We start from the raw sequence: 27,574 nt of genomic DNA, 5'->3' as shown, positions 1-27,574 counted from the left end.
GGAGGTTACAGGGCTGTGGACACTAGTCCTGACAACCACCGCAGGCAGTGTGCAGGGAAAGGGGCTGGGGAGGGAAGGGGACTTGTGGTCATTGAGTCCCCACTGGGAGCGGCCCTTGATTCCCTCCTCTTGTGATTCCACAGCCACATATGGTCAGAGACTGCTAGTTGTCACCTTTATGCAGTTGGGGGTGGGTCCAGTCACTCTACACCCTGTGTCTGCACAGGCAGCTGGTGGCCCGAGCAAAGGAAGCAGCTCTCTTGGCTGCAGCTAAAGCCCAAGCCACTAAGTGAGGACACAGGTGTCCCTGCTGCAGCCTCTGGAGAGTAAGATGGAGGTTTTCCTGGGGCTTCAGTGTTGTCCCAGGAACAGAACCCTGCCCTGTAGGTCTTACTGAGGTCCGCTTAGACTTTCTGGGCACTGGGGCAAACGTGCAACCTCCCACCTGTACAATTCCACTTGATCTCACGCAGAACTGGACAACCAAAACACTCTCCCCAGATCTCTCTCAGCGGACGGGCCTTGCTTCTGCGTCTCCTTCTTCTGCGTGGCCCCCACGTGCCCCCGAATGCCCGAGTCCTTGGCTCTGCCCTCAGCATCCCCGCGTCCCACTCTGCAGCCTCTCTGTGCGGCGGATAAACCGCCAACACCCAAGGGCATTTGGGCGACAGAGGGCAGAGGGGCCTGGAAGAGGGTCTACCCGCCAGTCTGGCGGCTGCCGAGAGGGAGCGTCGAGGGAGGGACTGAGCCAAGGAGGCTCTGCATGATCGGGGCAGGTCTGCTCCGAGGCCCCTGAGGAGCTCCTTTCCTCCGGGCTGGGCTGAGCCTCCGTGGACTGTGTCTCACTCCGTCCCCCAACGGCCCGGTTAGACGCCGGTTCCCCTCGTTGACCGAGGCGGGAACTGAGGCCCAGGGCAGGGACGTACCCAAGCCACACTCAAGGCCGAGTCCGAGACCCGGCTCGGTCCCCAAGACTGGACTCCAGACCAGGAAGCCCTCGACGGGAACCGATGACGCAGACAGGCTGCAGAGGGGCCTGGGAGGAGCTAAGGGGTCTGTGGCCGCGCGGACCCGGCGCTCGTCCAGGAACCGGGCCGGACAGGAGGACCCCAAACTCTGCCCGTCCGACCCCGCGCTCGGCACGCAGGGGCAGCCGGAAGCGCCCAGATCGAGGCGGACGTGGAGGCCCCGCCCCCTCCTGCGCGCAGGGCACTCTGGGAGCTGTAGTCCCAGTCCCATCCTCGGCGCAGCCTCTCTCCGCTCCGCGCCAAACCTGGCATGTAGCGCCGCCCGGGGCCCGGGGCTCGGCCATCTCCAGCGGCGCCGGCGGGCAGGGCGGCCCGGGGAGTCGGCAGGACCCTGGAGGGCGCCAGCCGTGACTGCTGTTGGCCGCTACCCCGAGGACTACAGTTCCCGGCGTGCCTCGCGCGCAGGGCCGCCGCGAGCTTCCGGCCCGACGGGGCCGCGCGGCCCTATGGGAGCCGTAGTCCGCGCGCGCGATTCACAGCGCCGAGTGCGCCCCGGGCACGCCGTAGCCGCGGGGTCCCGGTCTGGCGCTACGCTACGGAGGCGGCGTAGGGCAGGCGCCGGACGCGGGCCGAGCCGGGCCGGGCGGGTCGGGTGCTTGGCGGCTCCGTCACTCAGCGCGGGAGGCCGTCGGGGCAGAGGCCGGTGGCAGGAGGGGCGCCCGCCCGCCCTCCGGAGGCAGAAGTTGTGGCTCGGCCGGCGCAGGCGAGCGGGCCCGGGGCCGCGCGGGCCGTGGGGACGGAGGAGGCTCTGCCGGGTGCGGAGGTGAGTCCCGCCGGCCGGGCGGGCTGGGGCCGGAGCGCGGGCCTGGCGGGCAGCGCCTCTCGCCGCCAGGTCCCGCCGGCCTCGGAGCCGGGATCAGCCTGCTGCCCCGCCGGCGCCTCCGGCATTGGCCGGAGACCGGGCTGGGCTGGGGGCGCAGCCTGGAGGTGACCGGCGGGGCCTTGGGTCTTCGGGTCCCTGGGAGACCAGCCCGGTGCTGCGGACGCAAGGGGGGCGGCCTCGGCCCCTGTCTGCCCTTGAGCGCCCTTACTCCGGGCGGCGTCCTGGTCCGGCTGCGTTAGGGGATGTGCCGGCGGTGCCCGCCTGCCTCCACCACCGCGGGGCCTGGGCCTCTGCCTGAGACGGCCCACGGAGGGGGCAGCGCAGGCGCCTGTGCCCACTGGCCACCCCACTTCCTCTTCCCTGTGCCTCTTTGCGCTGGCGCCACGCGGGGAAGTTACAGAGGGTGGCCCCTGGTAACGTTTGCCAGGCTGCTGGGCGGCTGAGTTCTTCCTGCCGGCCGCAAAAGGGGCCCTTCTGGTCCTGACCCGGGAACCCTTATTGTGTGATCAAGTGGCCCGGACTGGGCTGGCTCTCGGGGCCTCCTTAACGCACAGGAATTTGTGACCAAACTGCAGGTAACAGGACCCGTGTGAGAACAGGCCTGGGAGTTTGGGGTCCTGCAACTTGAAGTCGTCGTGTCCTGTGGGGAAAACTGGGACTCAGCTGGGTGCTCCTCCTGAGAGCCCCTCCCTGGACCCAGGTCTGGAGGGCTGTGTGAGTCACAGCGAGGTGTGAGGAACGCCCGGAATGACCCTTGGTCCCCAGAGCCTGGGTGGGGGGAGGAGGTGGGGTAATTCCATCCTTCCACTTCTGAGGACTTTCTCAAATGTGAAGAGAGATAGTGTTTTCCTGGCCCACGTCGCAGAAAGAGGGCCCCAGACCATCAGGGGACCCCAGGAGCCACTGCTCTGCAGCGTGGCTGTGGATGTGGGTCTTGCAGGAAGCCAGCTCGGCCTGGCCTTGGGGCTGGGCACAGGAACACTCCTCTTCGCCTGTCCCTTCTGCATCCGGAAGTCTCTGGAACTGCTTCTCCTGAGCACACAGGCCCGTGACCTCGTGACCTCCTGAGAGCCAGGTTTAAGCCCCGCTGGGCCCAAGGCTCAGTGCCTGCATGTCTTTAGGCAGGGACCCCCAGTCTCAGATCTTGTGTCGCTGCTCTGAGCCTGCAGACTACGGGCTCTGTGAGCAGGAAGTGATCCTCTAATCCTGCATCCGCATAGGAGCCTGCGCCCCGCCATGCGGGCGGCTCCGAGGCGCTCTGCCCTTCACCAGGGAGGCCAGGCTTGGCTTGCTTCATAGTGTAACGTCTGCTGAAGCTGCTCGCAGGCCCTGCGCGACCTCTCTGGGCCCCCATCTCGCGGGCAGCTCTCTGGATACCGATGCTGAGGGGAAGCAGTTACTGGTCAGGGAGGGTGGAGGGGCTGCACATCCAGGTCTCTGACCATCGAGGCTGCCTTTTTGCCTCATTTTCCTTCCACCGTCTCCTGTGTTTGTCTTCCATACATGGTAGTTGGAAAGAAGGGCTCTGCTGCCCTAAAAATCTTTGAAAACCACAGATGTCGTTCAGGGGCCAAGCTGGTCAGTGAAGGGCCCAAAGCAGGCAGCTAATCTGCCCCCAATCTGGTCTGGCCTGTCCTGGGCGTGCCACCTCCACCCACCATGCCAGGCCTGGAAGGGTGCTGGAAGGGCAAATGATATAGTTAAATGGAAACAGTTTGGGCTCTTTGAAAACCACAGCCACAGAACCCAGGAAACACTGGTGGCTGGTCAGTCAACCACCGTCTTGGGCTGCTGCTTTGCCCTGGACTGTGTGGCGGAAAAGAGACGCCCTAGGTCAGAGCTGGGAGAGGCCGGGGACCCAGCCCCCTAGCACTGAGGCTCCGTGCCCGCAGGGTGTACAGCGGGGTCTGGGGTCAGCCCACCGGTCCCTCCTCTCCTGCCTGGACCGCCTTGCTGCCCTGTCTTTCTGGTCCACATTGCAACCCGTTGTCCTTTGGCACCCAGTACCACAGGAGTTTCCCGAAGAAGGCACATGGGCACGTCTCTCTCGTCTAACTCCTCCGCCAAATTTCTCTGCATGGACGCAGGTCCCCCCCTTCCCGCTGTGCTGAAAATGCCTGGGAGGTGTGTGCCAGGCTCTGATATCATCCCCTCAGGCCCCATCCGTGACTCTCCCTTGGCACCTAGCACCGGCCATCCACACCAAGTAGGTGGTCAGTGAATGACTTGTCAGCTGCTCGCCGGCAGGCAGCTCTGGTCACCCCAGCTCTGGAGTCTGAGAGGAACTCCCAGGCAGCCAGAAGGGCACCTGCAGCCTCTTGGGGGTTGAGGAGGGGACTTGCTGGCCTCCACCTTCTTTGAGTGAGCTGCGAGGAGACTGGATTGAGATTGGGCTGCCTCCACCTCTCAGCCTTGGAGACCCGCCCAGCCAAGCCCTGTCACCCTGTGGGTCTGGCCAGGGGTTCTGCAGACGGCCGCGTTGGTGCCACCAGGACGGCCTGCTGCTGCACCGCGAGGGTGCAGGGAGCTGGGGGCTGTGGGAGGACGGAGGAGTGTCCTAGCCCACCACAGAGACCCCCGGAGGAGCAGCCTGGGGCCTCCTGATGCCTGCAGGAGGAGCGCTCAGGAAGTCATTGGCGCGGGAGCACCAGGGGTAGGATTCACGCGAGATGAGTAGACCGCACACGTGCATCGGTCTCACTGCCTTGTCCTGGCAGATGCAGTCACGCTTTGGCAACTGTTCCAGGCCCTGCTCTCTCTGGCTTCCCCGAGGTCGAGGGGGAGCTCTGAGGGCTGTATCCCTACCTCCCTGGTGGCCAGGCTAGGGGCCGTGCGTGGATGGTGCTGCAAGATACCGGGAGGATGATAGGTCTGTAGTTGCTGTATGGAAGCCTCAGGGCGTGGAAGGCGTCATCTCGGCTTCCTGCTCCTCCAGCATCGTCGCAGCCCAGACCTGCAGGAGAGGGACTTCCTCCTGTGCCCATTCCCCTCCACAGCGACACTGCTCGAAAAAGTTGCCCTTTGGAATAAATTCACACAGGCAGGTTGGGCCTCTAGGACCTTCTGCCCCCCCGTCCCCCCTGCAGTGTCACAGGAAAGGAGCGGGTTCTGGAGCCCCTGCCATCCCTGCAGAGAGGCCCTAGCGCGTGCAGCCAGCGCCCGTGTGGCAGCTGCACGACTCGTTTTGGGGTGAGCTGAAAGCTCCAGGGCCCACATGCCCCTGTGAGACCCGCTATGCTGCCTGTGAGGCCGGAAGTTTCCAGCTGCCCGGGCCAGGGCTGCTCCCGCCGCCACTTGGCAAACAGAAATATGAAAGTGCCAAGAAACGAGAGTGCTCGTCTGGGACCTTCTCTTTCCTGTTAAAAGTAGTGTTCAATGTTGAACAAGATTGAACTTGTGAACTGGAAACTGAAGTCCTGAGAGCGTCCATTTCCCTGATAGGACCGTGTGCGAAGCGATTTTCCTTTCTCACAACGTACGAAGTGTGTGCGACTCCAGAGACATGCAGGGACACCCAGTCCCCTCCTTAGAGGCATCCCCCGGACCACATGTGCTCGTCCCCTAGCCTCCCAGCGTGAGCTGCCCCCGTGTGGGTTTGCTTTGAGACACCCATCTCCTTCCCTTCCACCCAGGAAGCAGGTGCTCGGAGAGTCCAACGAGTCCGGTCCGCAGCCGCTGTTCACCTGTGACCAGGATCTGTGGGCGTCTCCGAGGTCCTCTGAGTGGCCAAGGACACAAGGGGCTGAGCCTAAGGGTGGAGGTCCTGCCTTCTGTCCAGAGCTGGCGTCTAGGGCCTTCAGGGACTGATAACAGAGATGTCCAGAAATGCCAGCAAGAGCCACGGGCCGCCGTGGAGCACGTTCGGGTGGAAGGGGCAGGCGCGTTTCTTCCCGAGTTTGCCAACAGGAAGTGCTGGTTATGCCTCCGGAGCCCACAGCTTTTCCCTGGGCCCGGCTCCTGGAGCATTCACGGTTATTTCAGCAGAGGCTCCGCAGTGTTGTGACAGGTGCACTGCTGTGGGGCCTGGGCCCTGTGGGCAGGGGTCTCTGGCCCCAGGGTTCACCTGAGGGCGATGGTGCGCGAGTGGAAGAGGCCACAGCGAGCTGGGGGCCTGGGAAGGCCGGGGGCGTTGGGGGTGTGCGTGCCCCTCCCCACGACGGTCAGTGTGTGCTGAGGAAAGCAAAGTCACCGGCTTTTGGGGCGGTGGCCCCGTTGGCTGTTGGAGTGGCTGGGTGTTGCCACAGCCTGGGTCCAGGTGACTCTTAACGGCGGCCTGGCTGCTTGCCCGCAGCCCTGCCCCACCTGGCACCTCTCTGCGGGGCCCATACGTGGGCAGAGCCTGGCTGAGGGAGGCCCTGTTCCCTGGGGCCTGGATCTTGAACAGCCACATCTGCCGCTGGCTGGCCCAGGGGTGGCCGGGGGCCTTGGACCAGGCAGCAAGCAGCCGGCTGAGCCACGCTGCACACCTGGGGCCTCCGGCCTCCTCTGGGTGAGGGACAGATGAGGCTTCTAAAGGGATGTAGTCCCTGGGCCACCTCCCATGGGAGCTTTCCCAGGGTGACGGAGGGTCGTTCCTCATACAGGCCTGCGTGTGTGGAGGTGGGACGGCCCTCTGTGTGGCCCTGGCCTAGCCGTGGGGGCAGAGCTCTACCCCAGGGCCACAGATGGCCATCCAGCCTGGACCGCGTGACTGGTCGGCTCCGCTCTCCCGTGGACTCTGGCTCCTGCCGATAAGCCTGGGCACTGGGTCTCCTGTTCCAGGGCCAGAGTCCAGGACCTTCGGGAGAGGAGGCATTCTTTCTGGGCAGATGTGCTGTTGGCAAAACTGCTCTGCCACTGAGCTCGCCTCCCATGGCGCAGACTCACACACCAGCGTGGAGGGAGCTCAGGCACCTCGGGGTAAGTCTCTTCCCGAGTGTGGTAGGCTCATTTGTGGAGCGGCTATAGGAGTGCGGCATGGGCACCCCCTCTCTCTGCGGGCCTGGCCTCTCCTTAGAACCGCCCTGAGACCTGCCGCCTGGACCTGGGCCTGACAGCCTGGTTCTCACGGCTTTGCGTCTGAGGCTTGGGGCCATGGTCCTGTCATTCGGGGCGCACTGCAAGCAGACGTGTTTGTCATTCCTTTGGTCTCCCCCTAGATGGGACCCCCACGTGCCCAGTGGCCCATTCCCTGACTCTGCGCCCTGCTGTCCTCCCACCTTGAGGGGGAACGGGCCAGTGAGCGGCTGATGTGGGCACCTGACTCCTCGAGAGATGGGGTGGCTATGGGACAGTGCTGTCCTGCCAGCCCTGGGGCGGGGAGGTCGAAGTCTGGGCCCTGCATAGGGTGGGGTCCCGGCCTGGCTTCTTCTGGTAGGGCCGGGGGGTGGGGAGTTTGACTTTCCTGGGCGGGTGCCTCACTCAGGGAGGAGCGTCACGTCTCGAGACACTTCCACCCAGGTGGTGCCATCCTCAGGCCATGGAGTCTGCTGGCTGATGGGCTCTCAGCTTCACGTCTGGTGGCTGTGATTCTCGGGTGCAGCAGGGTGGCCGTGGGTGCCCAGAAAGGCTTGGTGTACCCTTGGCGGGCAGCTCTCCCTCTGCCTCGCTGTCCTGAGGCTGGTTTGGGGCAGCCTGTCAGGGTTGCTGCGGTGTGAAGGCGCCATTCTCCCCCATGGGGAGACGGACCTCGACAGGGTCTGAGACTGGCTCCCTGGGGCCCGCGAGGAGTGTCGTGTAGCCCGGGCACGCCTCCTCACCAGCACGGATTAGAAGGCGTGGGGAGCGTGTGCGTGAGGACACAGATGTGGGTGCTGTGTGTTCGTGGGGGGTGCTGGGCGAGGCATGTGCACGCATGTGGAGGTGGCGTCAAGCTGCAATGTCTGTGCGGAGCCCGGGCCACCGTCACGCGGGACTCAGATGCCCCGTGTGCGCACTGTAGGGGCAGCCTATGCTGACGCCCGACACGCACTTATGGGAGCCCCAGGAATGTCATCATCCCACATCCCCTCCCTGGTTGGGTCTTGGGGCATGGCCCTCGCTGTCTCCTCCTCCCTCTATTCCTCTCCCCACTCCGTCCCTCTCCCTTGGCAGAAACAACTCACCTGCCACCCATAGAGTTGGGTCCCTGCCCCACGGCACCTGCCACCCTTCCTGCCTCAGACGGGCTGAGGTCTCAGCGCCCCTCTCAGAGGGCCTGCGGGGCACTGGGAAGGCGGTAAGCTGGGGTGGTGGGGTGTCACTCTTGGGACCTGGCCTGCCATGACTGAGACAGGGGCGCCCCACTTGGGGTCTGAGGAGGGGGTCGTCTCCCTCTAGCCCTTCGTGCACTCGTCAGTCTGGGTGGATGGTCCCCTGCTGTCCTCTCAGTGCCACGCCAGGCACATGCCTCACGCTGGGCTGGGAACAGGCTGGTCAGCCTTTGCTGACTGACACCTTGTCCTTGGGGGCGGTGCCCCTGCCTCCACACTCCCCTGAGGCCGGGTCTAGGCTGCTGCCCTGTTTAAATCTAGGGCAGCGGTTCCAGTGAGGGCAAGGAGGAGCCCGCGTGGGCTGCGGGGCCTCAGGGCTGCGGGCGGGCACTTCCTCCTGAGATGCTGTCTCCCAGCGCCCTGGCTTCTGTCCGGAGATGTGTTATACCTTGTGCTCTTCTTAATACACAGCAGCCAAAACGTGAGCCCCTGCAGGTGGGTCCCTGAGTGCTGTTGGCCGCCACATCCTCCTGCCTGACACAGCCTGGCCCGGCGGAGGGAGGAAGGATGCACCAAGGGATGAATGAAGGAATGGGCCTGGGCAGAGGGCTCCTCGGCTCTCTCCTGGGTGACAGGAGTGGCCCTGGGGGCCTTTCCCGCCCGGCAGGCCCTGCAGGAGAAGAGGCGGCCCAGGGGATAGTGCGAGGCTGGCCGCCTACAACTGGCGTGTGCTCTGTCACAGGAGGTCTCCCCTGGGCTCCATCTCAGGGACAGGGCCCGTGTGACGTGTCTGTAAAAGCCTCCATCCCTGGTTATTCTGACGTGGAGCCAGGACAGGAGCTGTGGATTGACCCGCCCCCCCGCCCCGGCAGAGCTTCCCGCATGTTGCCCCGAGTAGGTGGGTCCCTTGGGTTAGTTCCAGCAGCTGGGGCCGCTCGCTGGGGAGCCCATGCTGTGCTCGATGGCCTGGCGAGCCCCTTGCCCAGCCAGGGCGCCCCTCTGTGGGGTCTCACTCCGGGGATCCCTTAGCCAGTGAGAGAGGGTGTGGGGTGTGGGGCGCTGTTGTCCCTGAAGTCCCAGAGAGGCCCTTCTGGAGCCCACCCTGAGGGGCATCTGCCTTCCCGGCCGCCTCTCCTCTCTGTCCCTTTTCTTCGAGCCCTAGTGAGAGGGGCCTGTGCTGCCCCTGCCCTCCCAGGAGAGGCCCAGCCACTGCCACGCAGCCGCCCCAGATGAGGCCTGCAGGGGTGGGGGCCCAGCACGTCCCCAGGTGTCTGCAGCAGGCCTGAGCACTCACTGCCCTGTGGCTAAGGGCCTGTTAAGGGCATTGGCGAAGAGCAGGTGGGTCCTCACGGGAGCTTGCGCTTCGAGCCGCACACCCAGCCTGCGCCAGGCCTCAGTGCTCCTTCCTCCAGGCAGAGCCAGGCCCTTGTGACCCCACAGATCCCCCTGGGAGGCCCAGGCCACATCCTCACGCTGCATCAGCTCTGCCTACATCAGATACACACGGTGGCGTCAGCTTGGCTGACCTGGCTGCGGACGGCACCGTCCCTCTCCCCCACCCTCCCAGCTTTGGGGTTCTTGGCCAGGCTTCCCCACCCAGTCCTCTGTTCTCGTGGTGGACATGGGCAGAGCCCTTTGTCGGGGGCAGACCAGCCTGCACCCAGTTCCGCTCCATGGGCACCTCTGCCGAGCGTGGCTCCCACTCAAGCCCTCCCTGGCTCCTCCCTGTCCTCCCCTCCTCTCACCTGCTCCTCCCTTGCCCTCCCCTTCTCTCACCTCCCCTCCCCTCCCCTCCTCTCACCTGCTCTCACCTGCTCCTCCATTGCCCAGGATTTGGCTGCCAAAGAGGAGTCTGAGAAATGCCTGGGCCCTTTCCCCACAAGGTGCTCCCGTGTGGAGTGAAGTTCAGGAGTCTGGGGCCGTTGTATTTGTTCTGTGTCCAGCTTATAACTGTGGGAGACGCAGGTGTCTTGAGTGACCCTGGATGACGTGGAACTGACCGCTGGTGAGCCTGCTCTGTGTGCTGGGCACCCCGCAGCTGCATTCACTGAGACCCACTTCTCTGAGCTCTCTAGTGCTGCCCAGCATGGAGGCCACAGCACATGGCTCCTGACCCCAGAGCGTGGCCCATCCACATGGAGATGAGCGTAAACCACAGTGAGAGTCCAAAACAGGCATCCATAGCCCACACTGGTTCTGTCCACATCCACACCCGTGGCCCACGCTGGTTCTGTCCGCGTCCACACCCGTGGCCCACGCTGGTTCTGTCCGCGTCCACACCGGTGGCCCACGCTGGTTCTGTCCGCGTCCACACCCGTGGCCCACGCTGGTTCTGTCCGCGTCCACACCCGTGGCCCACGCTGGTTCTGTCCGCGTCCACACCCGTGGCCCACGCTGGTTCTGTCCACGACCACACCCGTGGCCCATGCTGGTTCTGTCCGCGTCCACACCCGTGGCCCATGCTGGTTCTGTCCGCGTCCACACCCACGGCCCATGCGTGGGTCTCTCCGCGTCCACACCCACGGCCCATGCGTGGGTCTCTGTGCATCCACACCAATGCGATGATGTTTTCTATATGTTGAGTCACATAAGATGCATCATCAAGAGTCCTTTATGTTTTTCTCTTACCTTTTCTGTGTGGTTGTGAGAGGACTGGAAACATCAGTGGCTCACGTGATGCTCCTGATGGGCAGGGTTCCTGTAGGCCAGAGCCGGCAGACGTTCCTTCCAGGGCCAGGTGGGGACAGTGTCGGCTTTGTGGTCCTCAGGGGTCTCTGCCCCCACAGCTCAGCTCTAGTCATGCTCCGTGGGGGAGGCCTGAGCAGCAGGTGACTTGTGGGGTCACAGGCAGTCAGGGCTGATGCTGCTCAGTCCCACCATGCCCCCGTCCCTGGGAGGAAGGCAATCCAGACGAACATTCTTGCTGCCCAGGGGACGTGGCTGGTCTGACCAGAGCTCCCATCCCACACCCTGTGGTGTTTGGGCCCCTCCGGCCTCCAAAGCTGTATGCTGCGTGTCGCTCTCAGGGGTGGGGAGCCCCGCCCGCCACAAGCCCTGGGCACCCACTGGCCTGGCTGTGCTGCAAGGATGCAACCCCTGCCCCGCGCCCCACCCCAGCTCCACCCCAGCCACTGGCCCTTGTGTCCAAGGGACTCATTTGGAAGCTAGGAGAAGGGTTAGTGGGTGACGGCAGATCCGGGGGTGGGGGCCAGGGGCTGACTGCTGGTCACCTGCACAGCCAGAAAGCCAAGCGGATGCCCACCTTGGCGCAGAGCCTGGCCCAGCGGGCGAGGGGAGACGGTACAGGCATCTTCTCTGACGCTGACCGGGACTTGCCTCTTCTGAAATGGGAAGCAGCCAGCCTCTTTCTTGCAGTGGGTGCTCTTGGGCTGTTTAACTCCTCCCCTTGGCCCACGGGAGTAAGACGGCCTCCCCAGAGCACGGGTGTCCCCCACCAGAGGCCTGGCCAGCCTCCCCGGTCCCTCTGGGTCACCCATCTCCTCTCGGGCCCCTGAGGTTTCTTTGGATCAGGGAGGCTCTCACTCTGGAAGGCTCCAGAAGGGTGTGTGGGTAGGACTGTGGTGCCGTGCGGGTCCTACTGGTGTGGCTGCGTGGTGCCTCAGTGCCCTCTTCCTGAGGCTGTTCCGTGAGGGCTGCCCCTGCTCCGCGGTGCTCCCTCCCCTTCTTATCCCTTCAATCCTTTTCTTCTACAATGAAGCAACATTGTGTCATTTCTCACTGAAGACAAAACCCTCTTTGAAGACCAACGACCATCCCACCGTGGGTGGTCGGTGGTCGATGTGGGTCTTCAGGAGCAGAGAAGGTGCACTGGTTATGGGATGGGAGGCCGCTGCCACGCGGCTCCCAGCTCCCGGCCCCGCGTGCCGGGGGCTGCAGCTCTGCTAATGCTGGCCCCTCGCCCCGTTGGGAGCCCTGGCCATGGGGGCCCTGGGTGGGCGCTGCAGGACGCCTGCTGCGGGTCAGGCACAGGCCCCAGGTGCCTGTCCCACCAGGCCACTGGCGCTGGGGAGCCCGCCCAGGGCCCGCGGACTTCGTTCCCGTGAGTCATGCTGTTTCTTCTCTTTCTTTTTATTCTCTCTCTGTGTTTATTTTTGTTGGTGTCCCGTGCCTTTGACCAGCTCGGCCGCCCTGCCTCCGGCTTGGGTGCTGTCCTCCCTCCATGCCGCACCTTGCCTGCTGGCCACATGTGACCTGGCCTGGCTCTCAGCGTGGCCGCCGTCGTGGGGGCCATGGGGAGCTCCGCCTCCTCGCTAGCCGCCGAGACCGAGTCGGACCATGGCTTCCCTGGGGGACCATCCTACCCAGGGCCCCCGGCAGCGGCTGGCTGGTGTAGGAGCGGCCCCGGGGGGCCAATCTGGGGTGGTGCCCTGGTCACCCGGCAGCACCAGCCCCCACGCGCCCGGGCCCGAAGGTAAGAGGTGGGGAGGGGCCGCGAGGGGCGGGAGTGTGGCTGTGCTTGGCAGAGGGGCTTGCAGAGGGCTAGTGTCCCTGTTTCTTAGGGTCCTCTGGCCACTCACTTACCCCCGACACCACGAGACCTGAGAGGCTCTGGGGTTGCTCACTCTCAGACGCCGGTCCTCCTCCCGGAGCAGCCATGTGGTCTCGGGCTGGCTGGTAGGAGGTAGTGGGGTGGGGACTGCGCGACCTACCCCGGGGCACGGGGCCTCCTCCATCGGTGCTTGTGCTGGAGCTGTTGCTGGGGCTTCTTGCTGGGGGTGGGGGTGCCAACCCCAGGCTTGGGGTGGCGCTGGAATGCACCAAGAATGCTGGCTTGCTTCCCATGGGATTTGGGGGATACTGCCCAGGCGCCCTGTCTGTGCGTGGTGCCCCTGCTCTGACGTGGCTGCCTGCAGGGGAGCAGTCAGGCTGTGGGGCTGCAGTGGCAGACCTTCACATGCCGGCTCCCTCTAGGTGAGGCTACGGCAGGACCCAGCCCAAGTCTCAGCCTAGGCTGCCCGTTGAGTCCCCCGGAGAGCCTCCCCTCGGGGTGCTGGGGTGACTGGTGGGGGGGAGGGACGGGCTCTGGCGTCCTACCCCCACACTGGTCCCTGCCTTCACTCCCTGTGTCCTCGCTGGAGGGAGGGTGCCCGGTGCTCAGCAGACACTCAGGGTTCCACGGACTCGGGGCAGAGGCAAGCAGTTATCCTCGCTCTCCTGGGCGCCCTGGCCTGGGTCCAGTGGGCAGCAGATGCCCTCCTCCCTCTCCCAAAGGCACCTGCCAGACTACAGCTGCTGTCTCTTCCCATGGACACAGCTCACTTGTGCAGGGCAGCTTCCTGGTGACCGGGGACCAGGCGTATCCTGGGCTCACCAGCTGGCGGGCAGCAGGCCAGGTCCCGATGGGTGTGCAGGAGGGCCAGCGTCCTGAGGTGGCACTGGAGCTGAGGCCCGAGCCCCCTTGATGAGGCACCTGGCAGGAGGGAGCGTCTCGGAGGCTCGCCTGTGCCCCTTGCGGGCAGAGGCGTTAGGGGCTGGAGGTCCAGAGGGGTGTATCGGGAAGCAGGACCGTGGGGGACTAGTGAGAGGCAGAAGTCGACAGCGGATTATTAGAGTCTCCTCTGTTCCCCTTGTCTGCGCATCGATGACGCACTGGTGAACGTCTCTGCCTTTCCAAGGCAGCTTCATTGAGACGTAGGTCCACGCCAACAGACGCGCCCCTCGCGGATGTAAGTCAGTGGTTGTATCCACTTAGAGCCACGCAGCCATCACCACGACCCAGGTTACAGCACCTGGAAGGGTGCTGGAAGACCCTGCCCGCTTGCAGTCCTTCCCACCCCCCCAGCACCCAACATCCCCCGCTTCCTGTCTGCGGATTTGCCTTTTCTAGGAATTCCACTTGAGTGGAATCACGCCGCGTGTGTTTTGAGTCTGGCTTCTCTCCCCAAGCATCACGTTTGCAGGGTCCATCCATGTAATGTGTGTCAGCGCCGCCACCTCTTATGGCTTGGCAGCGTCTGCTGTGTGGATAGCAATGCCGTTTATCCTTGGGTGATGGGCATTGAGTTGTCTCCATTCGGTGTCATGAGTGGTGTGCTGTGAACACCGTGCACAGGGCCTTGTGTGGACGTGTGCTTCCTCTCTCTTGGGTCGGTTCCTAGAATGGAATTGCTGAGGTTTGTTGTCAATTCACGTTTGATTTTCTAAGAAACTGCCGGGCTATCTTCCACAGTGCCTGCACCACTTTGCATCCCGCCAGCAGTGCAGGGGGCTCTGGCTTTTCCACATCCTCGCCAGCAACGCTACCATCTGCCTTTTGGTCCTGGCCACCCCATGGGTGTGTGGTACCGCCTCCTGTGCCTCCGTTTGCGTTTCCCTGATGGCTGCTGTTGCTGACTTTCCTTTCTTCTGTCCACACGCATCTTTTAGTTTTCTTTATTTTCTTAGGATAAGTGGCCAGGAGGAGCATTACTGGGTCCCAGGAGGGAGGCTGGACCCAGGTGAGCAGCAGCCGTGGTGTAGACCCATGGGGTTGAGCAGGCGGCTCCTCTGAGTGCACTGAAGGGTGTGGCTCACCCTGTCCAGCCAAGCGGCCTGGTGACGTGGCATCGCCCTTTCTCCTCCTCCCGGCTCCTGCCAGGCCCTCCCCTGCCGTTCATCGGTGGTAGCTCCTTCCTGTCACCCACATACATATTGGTCGACCTCAGGGCAGCTACTGTCTGCCCCCAAGGTGGCAGGCCAGGGCAAATCTGGAGGAGGTGCCATTAGTAACCTTCAGGAATTCACAGACGCCCAGACTAGAGAGGAGAGAGCAGCGGGGGAGCTGGGTGCCACAGGTGGCAGGAAGAGGGGCACCACGCCCCCACACCCTGCACGACGACCCCGGCACCGCCCCTCCCCACACGCACGCCTGGACGCATGGACACGCACACATGCGGCACTCAGCCAGGCGCGTGCATAGGAGACAGCCCGCAGCCCCCTCTCCCCGACAGGCACCGGGACGGAAGGGCAGTGCCCACTGCTCACTGAAGCCTCCACATCTGGCCAGGGCCGCCCCATCACACTGATGTCACCAGGAAGGTCAGGCATGGTGCATCTCCTGTACCTACCGCCAGGCTGGGGCAGGGACTTCAATGACCTTGGCACTGGCAGGGGGTCAAAGGTCAAGGGTTGGCAGACACAGCCGGGCACGGCGTCCACATCTCCTGGCATGGCCTGCCTGAAGTCCTTGTGTCCAGACACCACTTACTCCTCTCAGCTTCCCTGAGGGGAAAGTCCGCCTTCCCAGAACTGGGCCGCACCCGTGGCGGTGACGGGCAGCCTGCGCATTCCTGCGACACGCATGTCCTGGGCATGGGGGTCCCCAAGGGCACCTCCACGACTCCCTCTGGATTGGAGCTGAGTGTTGGCACTCCAGGATCAGCGAGGGCAAAGCAGGGGTTGGACTTGCCTGGGCAGATGACCTGGCCTCCTGTGGTGAGCGGTCTTCCATGAGCAGCCAGCCTCGCCGCCCCCGACAATGCCATCGCGCCCGTCTTGGCGCATGGAGTGACAGCCTTTGCGCGCGCCCTGTGTGTGGAGACTGCTCGGACTCTGGGCCGACGCTGGTTTGCCACGTCCGGCCGTTGGTGGTGGTCTGGCCTCACCTCCGGACAGTCTAGGGGTTTCAGGTTGCTGGGCCTCATGAGTGTCTCCTCAGTCCTCGGGCCCCACGGGGTGTCAGGGTGGCTGTGAGGGTGACCCTGGGGTTGTGGAAGCCAGCACAGGTGAGTGCAGGGGGGCGAAAGCCCCAGGCCCATGCAGGCCAGCACCTCTGGCTGCCCGATCACTGACTGAGCCACTTTGCCGCAGTGCGCCTGGTGACACCAAGCTGCAGACTGTGAGTTGCGGGGTCAGTGAGGGAGCGTGGTGCCGCCCCACTGCCTGTCCTGGGAACCCTGTTGCTATGCCGCTGCCGTCCCTGGAAGCCTCCTTCCGGCAGAGGGCCACTGCTTCTGCCCGGCTCGCCCTGGGTCCCCAGCGCTGACCTTGATTTTTAGGCACTGTTTTCATTTAAACCTTCCCGAGCTCCAGATGGGATCCTCCTAATTCACCTTGTCCACCAGGATGGCTGTGAAGCCTGCTGCATCCCACCAGCAGCCCCAGGTGCTGGCCAGGCTCAGGCCAGCAGGCGGGTCACAAGGTTTACAGGACCTGCGCTCCCTCCCTCCCCCAACGTTTGCAAGGCTCTCCTTGCTCAGCGCATCCAGGACCACCAGGGCCCTGGAGCCAAGGGCAGGTGTGTCTGCCTGGGCTGCGGCAGGAGGGCTGCGGGCCCTGTTTTCATGTGCGGGGGGTTGGAGCCTGAGTATTCTCTCTGGAGACCCTCCCAGCAGCGGATGGTCCACAAAGGGTCAGACCAGCACTGCAGGCCCCTGCAGCCAGGCCAGGTCAGTGTGCAGGGGCCGTGACCATCCCCTGAGCCTGGGGCCAGGGCAGAGGCTGCCCAGGCCCCACCGTGTACCTGCACATGTGTGTGTGGCTGGGCACACGCCGTGCCCCACGCCTTGACCTTGGGCCCTTCTCTGAGTGAGGAACGGTGTGGGGAGGTCCTGGTTGTCTCCAGGCAGATTTCTCAGACTTTCTGTAGCACAGAAGCCCAGGCCGAAGCTGACCTGGCCCCAGCGCAGGCCCATCTGCTGGTCGCAGGCCCCTCCTTGCCCGCTGTCTTCCGTGGGCGAGGCCCTGGGCAGCTCGTGAGCATCAGCCGCGCTGGCCGGGAAGGTGGTTTCACCAAGTTTGCTCTGGGCCCCAGGAAACAGTTGAGTTGCTCCGGGGAGCTTTTTTTTTTGTTTCTTTGAAGAGGCAAGTTTTCTTTCTTCCTGAACTGAAAGGATCTGGTTGGAACATAGCATTAGGAGCAGCAGCTTCATCCTTGTAAGGAACAATTGATTTTTCTGCCGGGCGAGCAGCTGCAGTCAGTGTAGGAGACTGAGTGTGTTGTGGAGTGTGGACCCCCCTCGCACACGGATTAGCCAGCCTGCCCCGCCCCCAGATCCCTGGCCCATCTTGGGCGGGAGGAGCCAGGAGCATCCCACCTGCCCTGCGGAGGAGGAGCAGAGGCCCAGCCTGGGGGAACCAGGCAGGTCAGGTATCCAGGAGCAGAGGAGGCTGTGCTCCAGGGCTCCCGGTGGCCTGTGGGGCAGTCTGTGCAGGGGACCGGGAGTGTGGGAGGTGGGTGCCCTGCCCTGGCTGTGTGTCACCAGCAGGGTCTGGGAGCGAAGTGCAGGCCCCCCAGCTCCAACCTGCCCAGCCAGTCCTTCAGCCCTGCCCGCCCTGCCCTTCATGCGCCCACCCCGCTGCCATGCCACAGGCCCGGCCACTTGGAGAGTGCTGTGTCCTCGATGGCCATCCCTGCAGGCCCTGCTCCAGGGCCGGTGTCCAACAGCAGCCCTCCTGCCCACCGAATGCACAGCCAGAGGCCTCCTGGGACAGGAGCTCCAGGTGGGATGGAGCCAGCTCTGCAGCCACAGACAGCTGCTTTCCCCCGGCCAGTAGCCGTCCATCCTGGGGGGACAGTGTCCTGCCACACACAGGGTCTCCCAGGCAGGGCATGGCCAGTGCTTCAGGACAGGTTGGTGGTCATGGTGGCCCTGCCCCTTCTCCCACCTTCTTTGACCTCAGGCCCTCGGCTATCCCCCCGCTGGGCAGCCCACCATCCACGTCTCACAGCCCCGAGGGCTGCTAGGCACAGAGCCAGCCTCGCCTGCCGTGACCCCCACACCTTGGGCTGCGTGCTGTGAGAGCAGGACGGGGTTTCCCTCTTGCTATAGGACCCAGCTGCCTCTATGAGCCTACACCAGGCAGGCCTGGGCCTGCAGTGGTCTGGGTTGGTGGTAGGCAGGTGAGTGGAGTGTGCCTGGCCCCCCAGAGTCCAGGCTGTCCCTCCCTGACCCATGTGTGCCAAAGGCCGGCCGCCAGAGGGGCTGCTGAGATGCAGGCGGGTCACCACCCACAGCCCCGCCAAGGAGGCTGCCGTCGTGGCTGGAGTTGGTCAGTCCCAGGGCCTTGGTATGGGACAAAAGGGCTTCCAGGCTGAGCCTGTGTCCTCGGCTAAGCAAGAATGTCCGCAGAGGGCAGGCCAGGAGCGCCTCTAGGTTGCTTTTCAAGGTCAGATGCCTGTAGCCCCTCAGCATATGTCAGAACAGACCCCTGCCCAGGGGTCCCAGAAACACCAGAACCAGAGAGGCAGCTGGGCTGGGGACCCAGCAGGCAGCCCTGACCATTCACGCCTTCCCCTCCCCGTCACGTACTCACTTTTTATTTTTGAGATGCAATTCACATAACATAAAACTAACCATTTCAAAGTGGACAGTTCAGTGGTATTTAGTGAATTCACAGTGTGCGACCATCACCTCTGCCTAGTTCCACAACATGTTTATCACCGAAAAGGACACCCTGCGCCCACTGTGCACTCACTCCCCAGCCCCGGGAACCACGAGTCTTTCTGCCTCTGTGGATTTGCCTGTCCCAAACGTTTCATATAAATGGAGTCATACAACATGTGGGCTCTTGTGCCTGGCTTCTTTCACTCAGCATGTTTTGAAGGTTCATCAATGTTGTAGCGTGTGTCAGAATTTCATTCTTTTTTACAGCTGTATAGTATTCTACCTTTTGTTTATCCATTTATTTATTGAGGACATTTGGGTTGTTTCCAACTCTTTACTATTGTGAACGGATCTGCTGTGAATGCATGTGTACATGTATTTGTTAGAGTCCCGGTTTTCAGTTCTTTCGGGTATATTCCTAGGCATGGAATTGCTGGGTCATATGGTGATTCTGTCTAACGTATTGAGGATAGGCCAAACTGTTTTCCACAGCAGCTACACCATTTTGCATTCCCACCAGCATTCGGGGGGGCTCTAGTTTCTCCACATCCTTGCCAACACTGTTGCCATCTGCTGTTCTGATTCTGGGCAGCGTGTGGATGTGAGGTGGTGCCTCCCATGGTTTGATTTGCGTCTCCCTGATGGCTGGTGCTGTCGAGCATCTGTCCACATGCTGATTAGCCGTGAGTGTATATTCCTTGCAAAAATGTCTGTTCAGACCCTTTGCCCATTTTGAGTCAGGTTGTTTATCTTCTGTTGAGTTGTAGTTCTTTGTATGTTCTGGATACTAGTCCTTTCTCAGACATACGATTTGCAAATACTTTTTCCCATTCTGTGGATTGTCTTTTTATTTTCTTGGTTATGTCCTTTGAAGCATGGAAGTTCATTTTGATGAAGTCCAATTTTTTTTCTTTATTTGCTTATGCTTTTGGTGTCATGTCTTATAATCCATTGCCAGATCCAAGGTCATGAAAATTTACCTATGTTTCCTTATTCTTAGAGTTTTATAGTTTTTGTTCCTACATTAAGGTCTTTCATCCATTTTGCGTTAATTTTTGTATGTGGTGTGAGGGCCCAGCTTCATCCTTTAGTCTTTAGATCCAGTTGTCCCAGCACCATTGCTGAAGGGACTGTCCTCTCCACCAAATGGTCTTGGCCCCTTGTGTGCAGGGGTTCACTTCTGGCTCTCCATTCTGTTCCTCTGCTCACAGAGCCCACAGACAGACATATACCACACTGTCTTGAGTTTCTGCCTCTTTTTCAAGATTGTTTTGGCTACTTGAGGGCGGGGTGGGGTTGGGGGGCCTGCAATTTGATATGAATTTTAGAATCGGCTTTTTCCATTTCTGAAAAAAAAAGAGGCCATTGGGATTTTGATGGGGATTGCACTGACTGTGTAGATTACTTTGGGTGTTATTGTCATCATGGCCTGGGGTGTCTCTTGGTTTATTTAGATAGTCTTTAATTTTTTTCAGCAGTGTTTTGTAGTTTTCAGGGTACAAATCTTTTTCCTCCTTAGTTCAGTTTATTATTCCTCGGTATTTTATTACCTTGGAAGCTGTTGTAAGTGGTATTGTTTCCTTAGCTTCCTTTTCAGGTTGCTTGCTGCTGGCACAGGAACACTACTGACTTCTGGGTCGATCTCATGCCCCGTAACTGCTGAATTTATTAGCTCTAGTAGGTACTTGTGGATTCTTGGGCTTTTCTGTACCTAGGCTCACATCATCTGCAAACAGACGGTTTTACCCCTTCCTTCCCAGCTGGAGGCCTGTCCTCTCTCTTTCCTGGCTTGTTGCCCTGGCTGGACCGCCAGTACGTGCCGACGAAGCACGGGGGCCTGGTCCTGGGAGGAGAGCAGTCAGTCTCTCGGCGCCAGGTGTGGTGTTCGCTGTGGGTTTTTGTGGATCCCTTTGTCCTGTTGGGGAAGTTCACTCACACTCTTCCCTGGAACTGACCAAAGACTGCCTCCACAGCAGGGCCCGCGGCCACTGAGACGGTGGTGTGGTTCAGCCCCATCCCTCTGTCCCCAGAGGTCCACCCCCCTGGATGGGGTCTGAGGACAGAGCTGTGGGGTCCCTCAGAGGCCTTGGGGCCCCCTCCCTCCTTAGAGTCCTCAAGGCCCTCACGGCTGCCCTCTTGAGCCTGGTGTCCATCACAGCCCAGAGGGCACAGATCCCTCTGCCTCGTCCCCCTCATCCCAGGTGGAGACTTGGGTCCCTATCCTGCAGGCCTGCGCTGACCGGGGCCTTCCCTTCCAGCCACACACACTCACCTGGGTCCATGGCCGCAGTTGGGGAGTGGTCCTGTGCACGCTGCACCTTCCTGAACCCGGCTGGCCAGCGCCAGTGTTCCATCTGCGAGGCCCCCCGGCACAAGCCCGACCTCGACCAGATCCTGCGGCTCAGCGTGGAGGAGCAGAAATGGCCCTGCGCCCGCTGCACCTTCCGGAACTTCCTGGGCAAGGAGGCCTGCGAGGTGTGTGGCTTTGCCCCGGAGCCCGGGCCCGGTGCCTCCCTGCTGCCTGTCATCAATGGGGTCCTGCCCAAGCCACCCACCGTCCTGGTGGAGCCCAAGGGCAGCTGCAAGGAGGAAGCGGGTCCAGTGCAGACAGCAGGACTGGCGGCCGAGGAACCAGCCGGGGGGCGGCCGGAGGAGGAGGAAGAGGAGGAGGAGGAGGGAGCAGCAGAGCCTGGGAGCGGCTGGGCCTGCCAGCGCTGCACGCTGCACAACACGCCGGTGGCTAGCTCTTGTTCTGCCTGCGGGGGCCCCCGGAAACTCTCACTGCCCAGGATCCCTCCTGAGGCCCTGGTGGTCCCTGAAGTCATGGCCCCCGCTGGCTTCCATGTCACACCTGCCCCACCCCAGCCTGGTGAAGGCACCGAGGCCGACCCTCCCTCTGCTGCTGCCCAGGAGCCCCCGCGGGGGCTGCCCTTCAGCCCCTTCTCACCCACCCTGCAGAACAACCCTGTGCCTCGCAGCCGCCGCGAGGTCCCTCCTCAGCTGCAGCCACCTGTGCCTGAGGCCGCCCAGCCCTTGCCTTCTGCAGGCTCCAAGGGGCCCCCCCAGGGCCCAGGGTGGGCTGGGGCCGGGGCCTCCCGCCTGGCAGAGCTGCTGTCAGGCAAGCGGCTGAGCGTGCTGGAGGAGGAGGCGGCTGAGGGCAGCCCCGCATTGCGTCAGTGCGGCTCCTGCTCCGCACCTGGCCCCGCGAGCTCTGCCCGCTGTGAGGCCTGTGGCACCACACCGGGCAGTGATGTCATCGACCTGGCTGGTGACACCGTGCGCTACACACCAGCCAGCCCCTCCAGCCCCGACTTTACCACCTGGTCGTGCGCCAAGTGTACGCTCAAGAACCCCACAGCGGCCCCCAGGTGCACGGTGTGCGGCTGCTCCAAGCTGCATGGCTTCCAGGAGCACGGCGAGCCCCCCGCCCGCTGCCCCGACTGCAGCGCTGACAAGCCTGGCCCCTGCTTGACCCACAAGGCCGGCTGCCTCCTCCCTGTGGCGCCGCCCGAGCGCTCATGCCAGTGGGCCTGCCCTGCCTGCACTCTGCTCAACGAGCCCCGGGCCAAGCACTGTGTCGCCTGCCATACGCCCCAGCTCCTGGTGGCCCAGCGCCGGGGTGCCGCACCCCTGAGGCGCAGGGAGAGCATGCACGTGGAGAAGCGGCGGCAGACAGATGAGGGCGAGGCCAAGGCCCTCTGGGAGAACATCGTGGCCTTCTGCCGGGAGGTGAGTCCCTGCAGATGGGGGTCCACACTCGGGGCTGGCTCTCCACGCTCGCCTTCCCTGACCTCGGATCAGGCTTCCTCTGCATCTTCTGACCCCTGCCGGCCCTTCTCCCTGGAAAGGGAGGACCCTCTTCCCCAAGCTCTGAGCACCAGCCTGGCCCTGAGCCTGGGTCAGCCCCCTGAGCCACCCTTCACTGGAGTATGGCTGGTCCCCGCTACCCACGTGTTGCCCCTTCTTCCTTTGTGCTGAGGGTCTGCGACCCCATAGTCAGTGGTCCTGACCCCTCCCCAGCATGACTTCCCATGGGCAGTGAAGCCAGAGGAAGGTCAGGGTGGTGCCTTCTCCAGCCGGGACACTCAGGGCTGGGACACCCCTCGTGCTCCTCTGCCCTTGGAACTGCGGGAGGGCTGACTCAGGGAAGGATCACCCCCAGGGTCAGCTGGAGGCACCGTGTGTCCCCACTGCCCCGTCACTGCCAGCAGCCTACCCTGACAGCTCATCTGAAGGCTCATGTCCTGCCTTCCCTGTCCCAGCCAGGTCCCCCACTTCTCTTCCTGGGGCCTTCGGTGCAGTGGGCGTGGGCTGGGCAGGGAGGCCACCCAGGTTCCCTGTCCCCAGTGCCCACCACCCCTTCGGCCTCCAGGCCGGGGGCCGCCCCATCTTCCCTGGGCGTGCACACCTCCCACTGACCCGTCACCAGCCTGCAGTGTCCTGGTTGGCTGCGGTCCCCCACACCCTCACAGGGTCGTGTGGGTCACACGAGGCCACGGCTGAGCCCTCCACATGGGTCAGGTGGCTGTGCAGACGCCCACTCCCTTCCCTTTGGGGTTCAGGCAGCATTTTCAGGATGCTCTCTTGGGCGGTGGTCTGGCCCCAGCCAGGTGGAGAGGCACGTCCTGGGCCTGGGGCCGCCTGGCCCAGCCTTAGCATGTGGCGGTGACCCCTACAGAACAGCGTGAACTTCGTGGATGACAGCTTTCCCCCTGGGCCCGCGTCTGTGGGCTTCCCTGCGGGCGACAGTGTCCAGCAGCGTGTGAGACAGTGGCTGCGGCCCCACGAGATCAACTGCTCCGTCTTCAGGGACCACAGTATCTCGTGGTCCGTGTTCCACACACTCCGGCCCTCGGACATCCTGCAGGGGCTGCTGGGGAACTGCTGGTGAGTTTGGGGCGCCCACCTGCGCTGGCCAGGTGGCAGGTGGTCCAGCCGCACTCACCGTGCGGCCGCCGGCTCCGTGCAGGTTCCTGAGTGCGCTGGCGGTGCTGGCCGAGCGGCCCGACCTGGTGGAGCGGGTGATGGTCACGCGCAGCCTGTGCGCTGAGGGCGCCTACCAGGTGCGGCTCTGCAAGGACGGCACGTGGACGACGGTGCTGGTGGATGACATGCTGCCCTGTGACGAGGCCGGCTTCCTCCTCTTCTCGCAGGTGGTGGGGCGGGCGGCTCGGGCAGGCGCGGGATGGGCGGTGGTGGGCCTCACGACTCCAGACCTTCCACGCAGGCTCAGCGGAAGCAGCTGTGGGTGGCCCTCATCGAGAAGGCGCTGGCCAAGCTGCACGGCTCCTACTTTGCCCTCCAGGCAGGGCGCGCCATCGAAGGCCTGGCCACGCTCACCGGCGCCCCCTGTGAGAGCCTGGCGCTGCAGGTCAGCTCCACTAACCCCCGCGAGGAGCCTGTTGACACTGACCTCATCTGGGCCAAAATGCTGAGTTCTAAGGAGGCTGGGTAAGAAGGGCGGGCGCTGCAGTGGTCAGTGGCGTTGGGAGGAGAGGCGAGGGGACGGCCAGGCCGGGGCCTGGAGTGGTGGGAGAAGCAGGGGCGGGCACTCTCTGAGCCGCACCATGCGTTTCACAAGATGTTTCTGGCAAGAGCTGACCACAGCGAGGCGGCCTGGCTGTCAGCCTTGTCACCTTCCACCACTGGGCCGGCAGTTCCACCTGCCCAGGCGGGGCAGGAAGCAGGCAGGATGCTGTCCACTGGCCCACACCTGGAGGGCCCGTCCTGACCTGGGCCTGTGATGACGGGGAGCGAGCCCACGGAGGCACCTGGGGGAGTGGGGGGTGTCTTCCGAGACCCAGCACACACTGGGTGGCATGTCTGTGGGGAGGGGCTGGAATGCTAGGCCTGGGAGAGACAGCTTGTTGGTGCTGAGACCGCCTGCTCTCAGCTGATACTGGGCAGTACTGCTGCCCTCTCCCCTTGGGGGGCCGTGACCCTGAGCTAGCAGGACCAGCTAGCCTCACGAAGCCTCCAGGGGACCCCAGCTTGCCCATCTCCCAGCCTAAGCCCTCTGAGTTCTTGGGTCACAGTGGAGGGACCAGGCCAGCACTTCCTGATTCTCATGTGTCTCACGTGGGTCCCCAGGATCGGCACTCCCTACAGGCAGGGAGGCCCCCCACCCTGCGCTGCACCTCCCTGCCCTGGGGGCAGGGCCAGAGCCAGCAGGGGTCCCCTGGAGAGTGAGCTCCTCCCCCACCTCCCCACCCCACCCCCGCCCCGGTCAGCGAGGCTGTTCTGCTGGCACAGGTTCCTCATGGGCGCCTCCTGTGGGGGGGGCAACATGAAGGTGGATGATGCTGTCTACGAGAGCCTGGGCCTGCGCCCTCGCCACGCCTACTCCGTCCTGGATGTCCGTGATGTCCAAGGCTCCAGGTAGGGGCCAGGCTAGCCATGGGCAGCCAGGGGTGAGGATGTGTGGTGGAAGCTGTGGGGGGTGTGGGCGTGGCCCTCAGCCCCCTGGTCCACAGGCTGCTGCGCCTCCGGAACCCGTGGGGCCGCTTCTCCTGGAATGGTAGCTGGTCGGACGAGTGGCCACACTGGCCGGGGCATCTCCGCGGTGAGCTCATGCCGCATGGCAGCAGCGAAGGCGTCTTCTGGATGGAGTACAGCGACTTCATCAGGTACCTGGATGCTGCGGGCAGTGGGGGTCCCATGTCTGCCCATGCTGCCCCCTGCTCCAGCCGCCCTCACCTTGTCCCACCTGACCTGTCTCTGCCCAACACGCGGCGTCCTTCCCTGTGGAGCCCAGCCTGTCCCTCCTGCCAACCGGGGCCCTCTGCCATCCCGGAATCCAGGTCGGCATCGGGTGAGAGAGCTCTGCTCTCTCTGGGTCATCCTTGGCGCCTGGCGCCCCCTGGTGGTGTCCACGGGCAACAGGCAGGACCAGGGCTTCCTGGACACTGGTCCCAAGAGATGCGCAGGGCGTCGAGGGGTGGGGCTGCAGGAGGCGCCCCACGCCTGTCAGGGTCACCGGGCACCCTGTCGTGTCCTTACCGAGGTGGGGGCTGCTCAGTGAGGCCGCCCTCTCGCTGCCCAGGTACTTCGACTCCGTGGACATCTGCAAGGTGCACTCGGACTGGCAGGAGGCGCGTGTGCAGGGCTGCTTCCCCAGCTCGGCCAGCGGGCCCGTGGGGGTCACGGCGCTCACGGTGCTGGAGCGCGTGTCCCTGGAGTTCGCGCTCTTCCAGGAGGGCGGCAGGTGGGCGGGCGGGGCAGGGGGGGGCGGGGGCGGGGGCCACTCTCAGGGTGGGGGGCGCGGGGCGCCTCGGTGACCGCGGGTCTGGCCGCAGGCGCACGGATGCTGTGGACAGCCACCTGCTGGACCTGTGCGTGCTGGTGTTCCGCGCGTCCTTCGGTAGCGGCGGCCGCCTGAGCCTGGGCCGCCTGCTGGCGCACAGCAAGCGCGCCGTCAAGAAGTTCGTCAACTGCGACGTGATGCTGGAGCCCGGCGAGTACGCCGTGGTGTGCTGTGCCTTCAACCACTGGAGCCCCTCCGCGCCCGGACCCTCGGCTGGCGCGCACGGTGACGCCCCGGCCCTGCTGCCCCTGCCCCGACCGCTGCTGCCCACACCACTGGCCCCCACTCACGACTCACTTCCCCCACAGCCTCCAGCCCCGCTGCGGGTGTCCCGCGCTGCGCCCCGGAGCCACCTGGCCACGTGCTGGCCGTGTACAGCTCGAGGCTGGTCATGGTGGAGCCGGTGGAGGCCCAGCCGACCACACTGGCGGACGCCATCATCCTGCTCACCGAGAGCCGGGGCGAGCGGCACGAGGTAGGGGCGGGGAGGGGTGAAGGGGGAGGGAGGGGCCCTGGGGGGGAGCGAGGGGAGGAGGCAGCCCCACCCCAGCCCACGCCTGCGCTGTCGGTGTCCAGGGCCGCGAGGGCATGACCTGCTACTACCTGACGCACGGCTGGGCGGGGCTGATCGTGGTGGTGGAGAACCGGCACCCCAAGTCCTACCTGCACGTGCAGTGCGATTGCTCCGACAGCTTCAACGTGGTGTCCACGCGCGGCAGTCTGCGCACCCACGACAGCGTGCCGCCCCTGCACAGGTGGGCCCCGCCCCCGCCCCTGCGTCCCCTGGCCCCCGCTGGCCCTCACTGGCCCCCTCCCCCAGGCAGGTCCTGGTGATCCTGTCCCAGCTGGAGGGCAACGCCGGCTTCTCCATCACCCACCGCCTGGCGCACCGCAAGGCGGCCCAGGCCTTCCTCAGCGACTGGACAGCCTCCAGGGGCGCCCACAGCCCCCCACTCACGCCCGAGGTCGCTGGCCTGCATGGGCCCCGGCCTCTGTGACAGCCCTGCCTTCACCCGCCCGCTCCCCACCGCACTTTACAAGGGAGACCCCAGCAGAGGACGCTTGAACCAGAATCTCAGGACCCCACCCAGGGAGCTGCCAGCCTCGGGGTGCACCTTCCCCTGAGCCTTCCTTCCTGTCCCAGGCCTCCCGGCCACCTAGCAAAATACCTCGAATCCACCTCTAGTGCACAGGGGCGCTTCTCTGACCAGCCCACCTCGAGGTCATGTTCAGACCACCAGTGCCGAGGTGAGGCTGCCTTTCCCAGTGGGCCTGGGGCCTCCTGTCTGGATGAGGCAGTCAAGAGCTCCGTTCACGAAACCAAATCTGGGCGGGTGAAAGGCCAGGACATCAGGGTGAGAGCAGGAATCATCCCCTCTGTGGGGGTCAGGCTAGGACCTTGGGGTGAATGGGGACCACCCCCGTCTGTGGGGGTCAGGCTAGGACCCCAGGTGAGCGGGGACCACCTCCTCTGTGGGGGTCAGGCTAGGACCCCGGGGTGAGCAGGGATCACCCCGTCTGTGGGGATCAGGATAGGAGCCCGAGGCGAGCGGGGACCACCCCCTCTGTGGGGGGGGCAGGCTAGGACCCCGGGGCGAGCGGGGACCACCCCCTCTGTGGAGCACAAAGTCAGGAGCTTTCTCCCCCCAGCTTGCCCCCAGAGCCCATCTGCCCCCTAGGAGGCAAGCAGGGTTCCTGGAGTCCCAGCAGTGTGTCCCAGGAGGCAGGTGCCTGGTGGCCATGGGCTCAGGGCGGGATGGGGAGGGTCCCAGCTGCCCCTTGGTGAACTATGCAATTCCTGGAGCATCCACCAGGACCAAAGCCATGCCCTGGAGGCTGCGGGTCAGGAGCTGTGAGTCGGGGCCAGGCCCACTCTGCCGTTTGGTGAGGGGAGTTGTCCTCAGCACCACTTGATCTCTGCCAGG

At 63.9% G+C, this 27,574-nt stretch overlaps 1 protein-coding gene across 8 annotated transcripts; it reads left to right on the top strand.

Moving 5' to 3' along the window:
• Positions 1-1,596: 1,596 nt before the first annotated feature.
• CAPN15 (calpain 15) lies at positions 1,597-27,118 on the top strand. 8 transcript variants are annotated; one of them, XM_058570477.1, is made up of 13 exons: positions 7,220-8,047; positions 8,493-12,453; positions 20,605-22,075; positions 23,025-23,233; positions 23,316-23,499; positions 23,574-23,797; positions 24,599-24,724; positions 24,820-24,976; positions 25,393-25,550; positions 25,642-25,874; positions 25,958-26,124; positions 26,226-26,404; positions 26,470-27,118. In XM_058570477.1, the coding sequence occupies exons 2-13, from the start codon at positions 12,272-12,274 to the stop codon at positions 26,645-26,647; spliced, it is 3,468 nt and encodes a 1,155-aa protein (XP_058426460.1). In that variant the 5' UTR covers positions 7,220-8,047; positions 8,493-12,271; the 3' UTR covers positions 26,648-27,118. The 8 variants fall into 8 exon arrangements, with proteins under 8 accessions (XP_058426465.1, XP_058426463.1, XP_058426460.1 ...); XM_058570478.1 differs by having other exon boundaries at positions 7,220-10,026; positions 12,161-12,453; XM_058570482.1 differs by lacking the exons at positions 7,220-8,047; positions 8,493-12,453 and adding an exon at positions 1,597-1,783.
• The last annotated feature ends 456 nt before the right edge of the window (positions 27,119-27,574 follow it).

This window comes from Diceros bicornis, chromosome 26 (assembly GCF_020826845.1).
Source record: "Diceros bicornis minor isolate mBicDic1 chromosome 26, mDicBic1.mat.cur, whole genome shotgun sequence".
Taxonomy (NCBI): Eukaryota; Metazoa; Chordata; class Mammalia; order Perissodactyla; family Rhinocerotidae; genus Diceros; species Diceros bicornis.
The sequence above is the reverse complement of the archived record's forward strand: the minus strand, read 5'-3'. Positions and strand labels throughout refer to the sequence as shown.